The sequence below is a fragment of the Gadus morhua genome, chromosome 14 (genome assembly GCF_902167405.1).
Source record: "Gadus morhua chromosome 14, gadMor3.0, whole genome shotgun sequence".
Taxonomy (NCBI): domain Eukaryota; kingdom Metazoa; phylum Chordata; class Actinopteri; order Gadiformes; family Gadidae; genus Gadus; species Gadus morhua.
In genome coordinates, this window is record NC_044061.1 from 15,838,879 (window position 1) to 15,854,086 (window position 15,208).

At 45.0% G+C, this 15,208-nt stretch overlaps 1 protein-coding gene across 1 annotated transcript in view; it reads left to right on the top strand.

Annotated features, from left to right (window-relative positions):
• cdh16 (cadherin 16, KSP-cadherin) overlaps nucleotides 1-14,021 on the top strand; it is a 32,977-nt gene extending 18,956 nt beyond the window's left edge. Inside the window, exons 12-18 of the mRNA XM_030377847.1 lie at nucleotides 773-964; nucleotides 4,356-4,597; nucleotides 5,209-5,339; nucleotides 7,294-7,533; nucleotides 12,028-12,144; nucleotides 12,920-13,036; nucleotides 13,377-14,021. Of these exons, the coding sequence (XP_030233707.1) occupies nucleotides 773-964; nucleotides 4,356-4,597; nucleotides 5,209-5,339; nucleotides 7,294-7,533; nucleotides 12,028-12,144; nucleotides 12,920-13,036; nucleotides 13,377-13,477 (1,140 nt within the window). The 3' untranslated portion in view covers nucleotides 13,478-14,021. The remainder of the gene's footprint in view (nucleotides 1-772; nucleotides 965-4,355; nucleotides 4,598-5,208; nucleotides 5,340-7,293; nucleotides 7,534-12,027; nucleotides 12,145-12,919; nucleotides 13,037-13,376) is intronic.
• Nucleotides 14,022-15,208: the final 1,187 nt, after the last annotated feature.

The window sequence follows — 15,208 nt, forward strand, 5'->3', positions numbered from 1 at the left end:
TTAGGGAATAACATTATACTGTGTATATATACAATCATATAATGACAAGGTTTGTCAACTGGTATTAAACACTATCCCCATTCCATCTCCCTCTCAATCCCCCCCTCCTCATCTCCCTCTCCACCACCTTCAACCCTCCCTCCCATGTTCCTCCCTACCCCTCCACCCCCCCCTCTCCCTCTCTAACTATCCACCACCCCCACCCCTCCACCCATCTCCCTCTCCACCACCCCCACCCCTCCACCCATCTCCCTCTCCACCACCCCCACCCCTCCACCCATCTCCCTCTCCACCACCCCCACCCCTCCACCCATCTCCCTCTCCACCACCCCCACCCCTCCACCCATCTCCCTCTCTACCAATCCTCCACCTTCTCCCCCAACCTCATCTCCCTCTCCCCCAACTCCAACCCTACGTCCATCTCCTTCTCTACCTCTCCACCACCTCCGCCTATATCCCTCCCCACCACCTTCGCACCTCCACCCCATCTCCCTATGAACCCGTCCACCACCTCAAGCCCTCCACCCCATCTCCCTCTCTATCTCTTGACCACCTCCACCCCCCCCCCCCTCCCCCATCTCCCTCTTTTGGTCTCCCTCACCTCATCCACCTACACCATCTCTTTCTTAACACGGCCACCACATTCACCCCTCCACCTCCATCTCCCTCTCAAACCCTCTCTAATCCCTCACCCTCCCCACCACCCCCCCTACTCTACCCAACCCTCACCCCCACCCCCAATTCCCCCTTCACCCACTCCCCTCTCCATCAGTATGGGCCGTACCACATCCCGGAGGATGCGTTGGTGGGTACCACGGTTACGGCGGTGGTGGCGGGGGATGCGGATGTAAGAGGAGGGGACAGCTGGCAGGTCAACTACCGTCTGGAGTCTGGGAACGAGGAGGACGTGTTTATCCTGGCCGTAGACCGTCACACCAATGAGGTCTCGCTGGTCCTCTCCAAGGTGAATGCAGAGTAACTCTACCTCTCTCTCTCTCTCTCTCTCTCTCTCTCTCTCTCTCTCTCTCTCTCTCTCTCTCTCTCTCTCTCTCTCTGTCTCTCTCTCTCTCTCTCTCTCTCTCTCTCTCTCTCTCTCTCTCTCTCTCTCTCTCTACCACTCTCTTTCGCAGGTTCTGTCTCTATTTTTCTAACAGATAAAAAACATATTCATGCACAATTATACACTGATGCAATGGTCCCATTTGCATTCTTATACGATGTATCTTTCTTACACAATCATACTACTACTCAAACTCTCATACTAACCCATTCTCTACACACACTCACGCACTCTGACCCACTCTCTCAAAATTATTTGTATAAAGCTGCATTTTGGAAGATACTGCTAGGTAGCGGCTGTCTGAAGTCCCAGGTTGATTATCCAGGTGTTCAGATTATATTTCAGGAGGATAACAGACTAGACAACACAGGACTGTTTTTACCCAATCATGTGTTATTTGTGTGTGTGTGTGTGTGTGTGTGTGTGTGTGTGTGTGTGTGTGTGTGTGTGTGTGTGTGTGTGTGTGTGTGTGTGTGTGTGTGTGTGTGTGCTGGGGCGGGGGGGGTGGAGAGGGAGGGAGACTGAGAGAAGGGGGTTTATCTCATATTACATGCTTATAAAAATAGATTATAAACACATTTCCCTCACGCAGCGCTGTCGATTTAAGATGTTATGGAACATAGTGAGAAATATAACGACCACACCATTTGATATGATGACTAGGGGGAATAGACACTTTCATTAAACATTCACATTCAAACGTGTGAAAGTATGTGTGTCTGTGTATGAGAATTCCTCATTAGCAAGTGGAACCTAATAAACAGAAAGCAGATTAAAATATCAATGAAAGGCGTGAACCCGTGGTGTGTGTTATAGCTGGGCAGACCAGGATAGCCCTCTGCAACCCCCCCCCCCCCCCCCCGGAGTCAGGTTGCGTGAGCAGACATTAACGGTTTAGCACTTTGTGACGGTCTAACGAAGCGTAAACACGGGGAGGAAAGGAATGTCTTGTCTCTTGGAGAACAACGAGGAACCAATGCAGCCTGTTCTCCAGGTTTCTAATCAATCTCATATATTGGCCCAACTCCCCTCCAGTCCAGTCCCTCTCTCCTCCTCCAACCCCTGCCAGACAGCCTTTCTGGTGACTCTGTTCCTGTCTCTCTCTCAGTCCTCATATATGAAGCTCTATCCCTTTATCTCTCTCTATCTCTCGCTCTCTCTTTCTCTTTGTCTCGAGAAAGAGAGAGGATGAGGCGTTTTAGCTCCAGTAATATCTACAACAATTTGAACTGATTGAGTTTGCTTGCCTGCTTCCATGGCTCCAGCACACTGTGTTTGTGTGCAAAATTGTTTCATTGGTGTTAACATGTAGACCTGACAGGGCAGCCTGCTAAGGCAAGTAAAGAGGGCTTTGCAGTAATCGAGATGAGAAACAACATTCGTTCTGCATCAGAGGCCACTAATAATGCCCTAATTCTTGCAATATCATGTGAGTTATCTTTTGAGTTGAAAGACACATGAATGAAGTAATAAGTTGAAATGGTGTTAGAATTTAAATTTAAATAAAAAATAACGCCTTTGGTAACCTTTGGTTTGATATTGGGGGCAATACAGCTAATACACTGGAGAATTCCATATGCAATATTTTCCCGGCTGTTAAACTCGTTTTTCATCAGAAACTAGTTGAAGAAGCTTGAGTCCCATCCAGCCCTTTAAAGCGGCCAAACAATTGTGAAGAGTGCCTATGTTTCTGAAATCATCCGTCTTTTCCTTACTGATAAATATAGCTGGGTGTAATCTGCATAACAATTTTGGGACATACAACCAAAGCGCCAGATTAACCGGCCCAAAGGGAGTTTGTTCATGGAAAAGATAGGACAGAGATTGGTCTCCTGCGGCAACCCCTAGTGGAGCGAAGGAGGTTGTAAAGGTACCCACAGAGACTGACAAGCGTATATTAGAAAGATATGGCACAAACCACTCAAGGGCATTCCCTGAGATTCCAGCCCACGTATTGAGTCTATTTATTAGGACGGTATGGCTATTGGTATCAAAGGCAATGCCGGGTCATGTCAAACCAAGATGGAGTGTTAACCAAAATATTAGCAATAGAAAGGACGTGCTCGACGTCGACATTTTCCAGTATTTTGTATCAAAGGTAATTAAGAAGCCTGACATCAACAAGGACCAACTTGCAAATTAATCAAGAACCTACAAAAATAAATTATTTCCAAGGGGTTTTGTCAAGAGCCTTTTGTTCATAGTGCTGAACAGAGCATGGGTGATGAGAACTTTAGGGCAGATTGGTTAAAGAAAAAGCGTGAATTTAGATCTGAGATCGAGAAGTGGCATGGCTGCAGGAGTCAAAAAGAACACATTTAGGAACATAGTAATTCAGAAAATTCTGCTTATAAGCTATAATTGGGTATAAGTGGGGCAATAGGGGGAAATACAGCCGACGGGGTTTGACAGTTGACTTTAAACATGAGCATCTCAGAGCTCTGAACATTATGAACAGTGTTGTGTATCCAACAGTCACAGCAGGGGAAAAGGTCAGTAGGGCGACAGAGAAGACGGACAAGATGACTAATGTTTTATTGAGCCTCGGTAATTACTCACACCGTTGCCACGGTTACTGCACCAAGCAGTGGGCGGGGCATTCCAATGGCTTGGAAGGGAACCAGAGGTGCTTCAGGAACACAGAAGAACGTATGTGGAAAAGGGAGGACGGGAACTCTGGAGTGTTGTTTCCAAGCAGTGTACCAAGCAGTGGGTGGGGCCTACCTAATGGGTTGGAAGTGAACCAGAGGTGATGCATGCACACAGAAGACCATATGTGGAGGAGGGAGGGGGTGGGGGGATTTCTGGGACTTTACTGAGGCTCTACAGCGTCTGACGCAAATAACTAAATCATACTTTATGCCAGGAGCACTAACAGAAGTATTGTCATCTAACACACACACACACACACACACTCACACACACACACACACACACACACACACACACACACACACACACATATTTTACAGGATTACTCACAACCCTTCGCTGTGCTACTATCGTCTCTACGGCAACAGAGACAGGACTCAGGGCTGTAGGCCCCATCATCTTCTGTACACACTTGAACACTGCATATTATATCACTACACATGTTGCACACCTGAGCCAATGATTATTCATGTATGAAGTCATAATGGGATTACTGTGTTAAAATGTATTACTGTATGTGTGTGTTTGTGTGTGTACGACATTGCATATTTGTGTGTGTGTGTGTGTGTGTGTGTGTGTGTGTGTGTGTGTGTGTGTGTGTGTGTGTGTGTGTGTGTGTGTGTGTGTGTGTGTGTGTCTGGAGGTGCTGGACTTTGAGCGGGAGAGTGAGTACATCCTAGTTCTCAGTGCCCGCAACCCAGTGGCTCTGGTCCGTGGTCGCTACGGGCCCGCATCAACAGCAACCGTCTCCATCTACGTTGATGATGTAAATGAAGGACCAATCCTGTCGCAGAGCCACTATGAGGTTACGGTCAGGGAGGGGGAGGAGCCTGGCCGGGTCATTGCCACCATCCGGGGTCATGACCCTGACTCCCATCCAATCAGGTGAGCTCTACAGTGTGTTTCGGGGGTTCGACTCTCCGCCTTAAAGTTTCTTCTTTCTACCTGTAGGCAACCTTCAGCCAGATGGCTATCTCTGTACCTGCTCCTTAATGACCTCAAACAAATTATCAATTGTAAGATGGTTTGGATAAAAGCAATAGTTAAAAGACTTTCAAGTTTTTTAAAGTACTTTTAAAGGGCATCGCCTTGTGTTTGAAGGGTATTATAAATAAACTTTCCTTGACTCTAGCTAGGGGAATACAAAGTGTTCTAATTCAGGACAGGGAAGCCCCTTGGATTCTGTCATACTGGGTGAAATTATTTTCACCCAGTTTATTTGACGCTACAGGAAAAACAAACATTAAGTGTCATACAGAGAGTTTGGCCCGCTCACTATTCCTAGGATTTGCACCAAGCAAAGTGAATCATCTTTTACTTTTTATCTACCACCACACATCTTAAACAAACTCCCAGAACATGTGAGGTCCGCCTGTATGTTTACTTATTTGATTGCCCTTTCAATATTTAAAAAAATAGGACTCCCGTCTTGACAGTGTCTCCTGTTCTCATCCCACCCGGTCTAAAACGTTCTGCTCCGTCCCCCTCGTGTCCAGATACTCCCTGAGAGGAGACACAAAGCGCTACTTCTCCATCGGGAAGTATTCAGGGGAGCTGAAGACGGTGCAGGCGCTGGACCGAGAGGAGAACAGCACCTACACCATGGAGGTCATCGCTGTGGACGGGCGTAAGAGGGCTGCCCAGGATGACAGCTTTTGCTTGACTAGGGCTAAATTAAGATACTAGAAAATGATTATGAATAGTTAATCCAAGACTGGAAATACTGGACAGTACAGGACAGTGGTAGTACTCAAAGGGACTTGCAGTGAATTCAGTGTTAGTTCATTAAGGGGCAGGTATTGGTTAGACAGTGAATACAGTGACAAGTCATTGCGGGGCAGGTAGGGGTTGGACAGTGAATACTGACCCAGGTCATTCAGTATTAGATAGGGGTCAGACAGTGAAAACAGTGACAGTTCATTGAGGGGCAGGTAGGGGTCAGACAGTGAATACAGTGAGAAGGTTGTGAAGGGTCAGGTAAGTGTTAGACAATGAATACAGACACAGGTCATTAAGTAGTATGTAAGGGTTAGACAGTGCAGGGACAGGTCATTGAGGGGCAGGTAGGGGTTGGACAGGGAATACAGTCATAAGGTAATTAAAGAGTAGATGGGGTGAGACAGTGAATACAGTGACAGGTCATTAAGAATCAGGTAAGGGTTATACAGTGAATACAGAGACTGGTCATTCAGCTTGATGTAAAACACCCAATCACTGGACTATCCTGCCCTCAATGTGATGTCATATCAGGATTATTTACCATCTGTAAAGTTTCCGATAGATGAAATGGTATAAACAAAACGAAGAAAGAAAACATAAATTTAGCAGGTGTAAGTTATGAGTCTGAATACTAATTGAACCATGTAGTTATAGCCGTGCTGACGGTATCCACTTGCCATGCACTAGAAAAGCTCCATTGCTCATGTAGCCTGTTCCTCGGGTCTATTTTTATACTTAAGATACAATTAAGAGAAACCTTGAGGGGCGGGAAAGGGCTAGCGGCAGCTTAAGTGGTCGCTTTCACAAAGAAATCAGCCAGGTACCAACGTCATCTTACTCTTCCATAGACAAGATGTATCATTTCAGTCATCATCTTTGCTGGCGAATCGCGCGTCAAAGTCTTCCAACCAATGCATCCCAGACATTAGCTATGGTTCAGCTGAGTTTAAAATGAATCAGTCTCGATGCCACGCAACAACACATGCACAGTAACACATCATCGCCTGACCCAAACACATGACCCATTTCTTCCCCTCGCTTGGTTGGTTCCTCAGGGTAAATGTGGAGAGTAGATCTCGCACGTTGTTGGTAGTGTCTTCAGACCAGGTAATGGGCACAGAACCTGTGACATAGAGACATCTAAACATCTGAACTAGGAGTTTTGATAATCATCATAGCCTGCTGAGCTGATTACTGCGATTTAGGACGAGTTCATGCCTGTTGGTCTTACTTTGTACACTAAAGGTTGACATTACATGGTGTACAGTTACATACAATTATATACATGGAAAGATTCAAACCCTGAGGTCCAATTATCAAAAAATAAATGTAATAAATACATAGGCCTAATACATACAAATTAAATACTTTATATAGGTCTCCATGGTTCTTCTAACTCACCTTTATAGAGGCAAAAGTGGGTTGAACTGCCTTACCTAAATGGGTGGCATACTGTGATCAATGATCATGCATTAGTATGATGTAATATTTTTACTTGGTGGCTCAAGCTGAGAGCATCAAGATCCTGTAGGCTGCAGGATCTAAGACTAAGACCTTATCACAAATATCTTTCCAACACCAGATCAATATTCTAAGCGCCCGTTACCACCTTCAGTGGAACCAGCAAAGGACCGTCTACTGATATTACAAGGGGGATTGTCCACCAAGATGTATGATAGATCACTCAACTTCACTGTCCAGCTAACATCTGTGTTTGAAACTCCCACTTGTGACCCCCTACAGGGTTGATTTTGAATTGCCATTTGTATCGCAGTTTTACCCAAATAGTATAGAAAGTTTGATTGATTGGTTGATTGATTGATTGATTGGTTAATCAATTGATTCACGTTTCTACCTGCCAGGGAACGCAAACCTGTCAGCATCCACGCTGGTGACAGTGCAGATCCTGGACGTAAACGACAACAGTCCGGTGCTGGTGGGCGACTACTCCTGGAAGTACCTGTGTACCCCCCGCTGGGAGGAGCAGGCGCTGGTGCTGGCGTCACGAGACAGCGACGGGCCCCAGCACGGCGGGCGCCTCAACTTCTCCCTCCGCAGCGATGCCACCGTGCGACGCAACTGGAAACTCACGCCTATCAACGGTGAGCCCCACAATGTAGCCACGAGGCCCAGGGTGTAGTGGTGAGCCCCATGGTGTAGTGGTGAGCCCCAGGTGTACTGCTGAACCAATGGGGGTAGTGGCGAGGCCCACGGTGTAGTGGTGAGCCCCACGTGTAGTGGCGAGTGCCACAGTGTAGTTCTGAACCACAGGGTGTAGTGGTGTGGCCCGCTCTGCAGGGGTGAGCCCACGGAGTAGTGGTGAGCCCACGGTGTAGTGGTGAGCCCCACGGTGTAGTGGTGTGGCTCACGGAGTAGTGGTGAGCCCACGGTGTAGTGGTGAGCCCCACGGTGTAGTGGTGTGGCTCACGGAGTAGTGGTGAGCCCACGGTGTAGTGTTGAGGGCCACTCTTTAGTGGTGAACCCCGAGGTGTACTGGTGAGCCCAAAGGTGTACTGGTAAGCCCCATGGCGTAGTGGTGAGGCCCACGGTGTAGTAGTGAGGCCCATGGTGTAGTGGTGAGGCCCACAGTGTATTGGTATGCCCCACGGTGTAGTGGTGTGCTCCACGGTGTAGTGGTGAGCCCCATTATAGCCCCATATTAAAAAGGAATATACATTTTGTTGTGGACAAATTAAGTTAAATCAGGGCATGGTTTTGGCTGATATAACCTTTTTGGTCTTAGCCCAACTGTATGGGGATCCGAGGTGTTCCATCCTGGAGTTGTATTTCATTTGTGTTGCCTAAATCCTCCATCCTCCACAAAAAGTCAAAAGTGAAGGCACGGTGAATGCATCCTACTAGCACCACAAAACCGGTGATCCCGGTTGGGGGGGGGGGGGGGATGTTCGTGGACACGACGAAACACTGGCGTCAACCTCGCTCACTCAAGCTCACTCACGCTCAATCACTGGCTTTCATAGCTCACCATGGCAACCACAGCCTCTGGTGGAGGTTGCTGAAAGATGTGGAATTGAAAGCTGGGTTGCTGTTGGTTGAGATGGCAGAGGGTTGAGTCACTATGAGTGCGCAAGCCTGGACCCATTGTATGACAATAATGACGTGTTTGCCAGCAGCAGAGATAATTTATCCCCTTCTTGTTAACCACAGCCGTGCCCATGATCGTCAACAACTTAGGTGGATGAGGCTGTAGTAACAAACCTAAAAAACATACATGTAAAACTGTATTTGATTGTAAAACTGCATTTCTATTGATAACATTTCATATCAACCTGTCTTGTAATAAAAAGGAGAGAACCGTCTTTCTTTGGTGATGAAGTCAGAGGAGGCGAATGCGGTGGTTGGAAAATAGAGGCAGTGATGCAGTGATTTGGTTATTAGTGTTTTTATTAGCAACGTCTTCCATGAGGTCACTGAGAGAGGAAAGAACAAGGTGACAAGACATGAAGGACAACATGTTGACTTACATTGCCAAAGAAAGTGTGCAATGTGTAATACAAACTGACAAAGAATTGTGAAAGCACAACTGTATAACATTGCAACCTTGCAATCCAATATATAAATCAGAGTAGGAACAATTAACTTCCAAAATACAAACAGAAATATGGTGCTTTTGCTGTAAAAAAAATCTATAGACAGATAAGTACAAATATAATTTGAATACAGTTACCTTTGCATTCAAAGGGAAGTGTTTGGTTTCTCTGTACAGTATGTATATGTACAGCGATCAGACTACCCATAAACCAAAATTGTGGTACTGCTCCCAAAGGTGGCGCTATTTAAAAAAAAGTATGAATTAGCCTTATTTCTCCTGACCAGATTGGCTCCGAAAGTTAATTCATTATATTAATCTCTAAAATCAGATGCATCTTTTTCAACCGGTCTTCTGCTCTAAAAAAGGTTTCTTTTCCCAAAATTTCATGTGATCATTTTGTTATTGTACTATTGAACTAATTATCATTAGGTGGATACCATTAACAGTGCACATTCTCAGATCTGTACTCTTTTAAGGAAGCCCTTAATTATCTTGTGAAATGTGTGCTTGGAGTTTTCTTGCTGTTGTGTGCTTATCAATATGGATATTCTGGAATTTAAGTGGCTCAACAGGATAATGCCTTGTACTGGTGATCCTTAGGTTGAGAGTTTGAATCCTGATTAGAGCATGCTGAAAATTAAAATTCTGCCATTGCTCTGCAGCCCACTCACCTGAAGGTCGAAGCACAGTATGGCATAACATCGTTCCTTCATAATTATATGTCATATTTATCTATCTTCCATTACTGTGTTTTGGCACTTTTTTCCTTTTGTTCGGACCCTGTTAATCACTGCTTGCGTTTATATTTGTTATTTGTTTTTGTTTATTTGAATAGTGTTATAATTATGTTAAAATATGATCTGTTGTACGATAATTTGGTAAAAATGTGTTAATTGCTTTAGACATTATTTGACATGAGGAAATGTAGAAGTGTGGGATTGATGATCAAACAGAGGATATTCCTGAGGTAACTGTTGATCCAGATCCCACGTTAGCTGTTGGGGTCAAATCTGTCTAAACATTGGTGGCGCGTCACCACAGGTTGTTTTCAAGTGATTTCATATTGTCGTCCATTTCTTATTGTTTGGGTGTATTCTCTCTCTTACCCGCTATCTCTCTCCCTCTGTCCATCCCTCTCCATGTCTCTCTCCCTCTTTCCCTTCTCTCTCCATTTCACTTTCCCCATTTATCCATACAGTATCTCCCTCTCTCCCTACTTCCTCCCCTGTCTCTCGCTCACTTTCTCTCTCTTTCCAATTCGTCATCTCTCATCATCTCCTCCAAACATGGCTCTTCTTCGGCAGACATGTGTAAAGTTATCATCTGTTCTTCTGACGTTTGATCGTTTGGTCTCAGTCGATGCAGTAGGTTATTTCTCCATCATTTCAAGTTTTCTTCAGTGCTTTGTTCCGGCAGCTATTGACGGAGACAGAGCTATATCCAGTAAGTCATTTGGATGACGTCTGCGGTGTGTCAGAGTGTTGCTTTTCTCGCTTTGTTTCCAATTGCCATTGATTGTCTCTCTGACTGCTTACTGCTTGCACTAAAAGAGGAACAGTCCCAGTGAAGGCAACACACGTGTGTGTGTGTGTGTGTGTGTGTGTGTGTGTGTGTGTGTGTGTGTGTGTGTGTGTGTGTGTGTGTGTGTGTGTGTGTGTGTGTGTGCCTGTGTGTGTGTGTGTGTGTGTGTGTGCATGTGTGTGTGTGTGTGTGTGTGCATACACCTGTAGTCTCGGATGAAAGGTTGAAATCAACATCATCATCATCAACATGCAGCTGTTAGACTGGTCAACATCCTTCCCAGGAGGGAAGCTTCCGGTTACCCCTAGCTAGCTACAAGTCTTATTCCCCAGCTAGCAGCAGGCGGCAGCTCCATAGCTAGCAGCAAGTGCTAGCCCCCTATTGTCAGAACTCGTTAAGATATAGAGTAAAGGTTAAAGACAATCAAAGAGCTCTGTTCCTGAACACTAATAACTGGAACATGCTGTCGGTTTTGAGGTCCTACGGGAACTCCCGGATTTAGATCTATGTTAAAAACTCGACCACCACTATATCCAACCTTATCTAACAGAGCTGTTCCTGGACACTTGGGGAGAACACAGAGAACCAGGCACTGGGAGTGTACTGTGCTGGTGGGGAGATAACAGTCACTCTGGAGGTGTGTAGCAGATCTTCACTGTGCCGACAAGCTAATGGAACATGAAGGGGAAGCGAGGGGAGGGTCGGAGCTCGGGGTCGGGAACCCCGAGATATGACTACGCACACGGTTCGATAAAACCTTGCTTCTCCACCGTGCCGTCGCTGCTTTTACGTCATAAGCAAAGGACGGGGTCTTGGAGCCGATGACTGTTGAGATTAGATAATACTTGTGTATATACGCAGATACTCATGTGTATATACACGCACAGACGCATGCGGCTGCACTAAATACAAACATGCACATTCACCTGCGCAGTGTTCAAGCACATTCAGACGTGCATGTACTGTGACACAAGGCAGACACTCATCTACACTCAATGCACGTACACTGTGTTCATGCACACACATTCAGGGAGCATACCTATGTTCCCCGGGTCCTATGTTCCCCGGGTCGTATGTTCCTCGCTGTGTATGTGACCGGGGAACATAGGATCCGGAGAGCAAATCTTTTTGTCGTAGGGATGGTAGGGGCAAGTACCGCCTTTTCGCCTCTGATTCGCCTGTGATTGGTTAGAATGGCTCTCCTCCGATTGGTTATGGTTAGGGTTAGGTTTAGGGTTAACCCCCACCCTAACCCTAACCATAACCATAACCCTGACCCTAACCCTTCGCACCCGGGGAACATAGGACCCGGGGAACATAGGGATGACCCCTACATTCAGACCTTCTGCCATGCCTTCTGCCTACACATATTTATTTGTTGTAATACGTCAAGTATTAACTGCATCTCTCCTCTTGGGTGTTTTTGAACCAGTATAAACAATTCAACCAGTGCAAACAGTATAACCAGCTTAACCAACAGAACCATTGTAACTAGTATAACCAGTGTGTCTCTCCCCTCCAGACACCCACACCAACCTGTCTCTGAATATCCCCTACCTTTCTCCGGAGGTCTACACCGTCCCCTTCACCATCTCCGACAGCAGCTCCCCCCCACGGAGCACCTTCATCAACCTGCCAGGTGCCTCACCTCCTCATGCTATCATTCTCTCATCCTCACACACCTATCGTCACCCACCCCCCTGCAGCGCCTTCGTCCTCCCCAGAGGTACCCCACTCTCCCTCCCTCCCTCCCTCCCTCCCACCCACACCTTCTCACTCCCTCTGCTCCCTCACCCCATCACACTGCCTCTTTAACCAACTCACACTGCTTCTCTCACCCGCTCATCCCATCGCCACCACATCTTGCTATCTCACCCTCTCCACTTGGTTTTTCTCACACTCTGACTTTGCTCTCATATGCTTTCACAATCTCAGACTACTCTACTCTTTTACCCTTCTCAAACTGTCAATCTGCTGTCTTATCCCTCACACTTCCAACCCATTACACTGTCACTCTGCTCTTTCGTTGCTTCTCTAACTCTCTCACACCAGAATACCAAACATTCCTATTTTAGAAAAACAACAACATTCCTATAGTTAAAAATACCTCAGTTACTGGAAGTTTTCATTCAGATAAAACACAGGGCATTAACCTCTGCCAATCATGAACCCTTGATTATCATTGGATCTGCGTTGAGATAAAGGTCATCATACTTGAGGGAAAGGTTAAAACAGTGTGAAACCACTGAGGGACTGCACAGTAATCAGACACAGCAATGTTCCTCTAGCTATTATAAACAAACAGTGGAAACGCTTAATGGATGTAATGTACACCCTGACCCTGATGTCACCGGGAGCTGTGCATCATTGTTTCTAAAATGTAATGCTACAACTTGTTGTTGTTCCTGTGCTAGTTACCGTGTGTCCGTGTAACATCCGAGGGAACTGCAAGATGGCGGCAAAGCAGCTGGAGGGGATGCCCACAATCCAATCTGCTGTAGGGATCTTGCTGGGGACCTTTGCCTTTATAGGTAACACACACACACACACACACACACACACACACACACACACACACACACACACAGACACACAGACAGACAGACAGACAGACAGACAGACAGACAGACAGACAGACAGACAGACACACACACACAGACCCACTGCCTGACCCTAACCGTGGTCACTCTGTGAATTAATGTGTGATTGAGAATGTAAATGACTTAATTTATTGTCTGACAGATACATGTTTTATTGAATGCATCATACATTTATGCTGTATTGTTGTTGTACTGTATTGAAATCTTAAATGTAATTTTGGAGACTTTATTCCTAGATCATTGCAGCCTGTTCTTTCTCTCTGTCTTCCAGGTATTATCCTGGTGGTGATTTTTGTGCGACTGTCCTATCAGAACCCCAAACGGCCCAGCAGGACCAGCCAAGAGAGAGTCCCCCTCAACATCTCACTGTGACCAGGAAGTGAAGCCACAGATCATAGGTTAAAGAAGCAAACACAAAGGACGTCCATATCAAGGACACAATCTCACATGCTCATTTAGTCCTTTCATGTCAGGGATGTCGGGAAAACAGTTTTAGTAATAGTAATAAATAGTCGATCGTGCTTGTCAATTTTAGGATGAATATTATTTTAAATGTTTATTGGTCAAAAAGATCCAGACATATCTCCAACCGAAACAAGAATAGGTAGTTATTCAATTTGTCCAAAATGACCCGTAAGAGTGTTCACTGGTAGAGACAAATGACTGGTTGAACAAAATCTGTATGACCGATTTCTATCTGCCAAACCAAATGGGTGACATTTGTTTTTCATTTGTCTTTTTGATAATATTTCTTGCAAGAAATGTACACTTAACTTCATTTACTTTGTTCAGTGAATGTACATCATCTTTTAATCATTATTTTTGCATAGTGTAGTCTTCTGAGCTATTCAGTGTTATTTGATGGAACTGATATGTTCTTTCATGTTCTTTCATAAAAACATTGATTTTCGATTGACCAAGGGATGACATTCCTTCTTCTTCTTTGGGACGGACTCGGCTGACTTTTTTAAACATTCCAAAGCCTCATTTTATCAATACATTTTTCCTTAAGATGATCATCAGAACTGAATAGTGCTTTATAGGTTTTTGAGGCATGAATGCAATCAATAAATTAAAGCAGACGAAAGATATTTGTTCTAAAATTATCAATTTGGAGGCTCTAGCCCTGCATGAAGAGTATACTTAGAACCTGACCCAGGGGTCAAGGATTTTTTGGAGTGAGCTAGAGATCTGGGGTATGAAGGAGGGACACATGACATGTATGACAATAAATGTTGGGCTTTAGCTCTACATGAAGTGACTCACAAAACATCATCAAATGTGACATTAAAAGTATTGAAAACCAAAGGTTTTGCATAAATTAATCGAAATACATTTTCTAATAGATGGGATTTGGGCCATTCTATCTACCTATCTACCAGGGGTGCATTCAGATCTCTCTGTGGAAATCTCTAAAAAGGCTTTGGGTCGTATTGACAACCTACGTATCGTTTAGGTTGGAGATCTCATTTCAATTTAGTTGAAATGAGAACTTGCTTTAATGGTTTATTCATTTCTTAAATTTGTGAAACCAACACGCGAGAGTTGTGATGCTTTAATCTGTTAGTTCTCTGCAGATCACATCTGATGTCACTTGCTATAATGAATAATAATGCATATGATTATGAAATTCTCACTTGTTTGTTGTTATCAATGAAAATAATGAATTTATTCATTCATTTATTTCTTGAGAACAAAAGAAGCTTGTGAATTGGTTGGAAGTTGTATTTATTATCTGCTACATTCAAAGAAGAATATATTGGCTTAATGCACACCGGTGCTATTAATAGATCTCCAACCCAATGACCAACGGCCACTCGCCCGGGCAGGCCATACCATAGACAAAGAACAAACTGTCTTTCATACTTGAGTAGAGATCTTCCTGTCTGTAACCTAGTCCACTCTAAATGCTTCCTCTGAGCGTTTGCCTCTTTGTTAGGCTATTAAAGGGGAGGAGAGCTTTCTGTACGGCCTAAGGCCGACTGTGTCCTGCCCATCTAAGACTCTTCAAAATAAGAGCTCTTGATAAACTGGAGCATGTTCCCCTGAGGCCATTATGTCACAGACCTCTGGTTTAGCAGCAACACGCTTCAATGAAGGGAG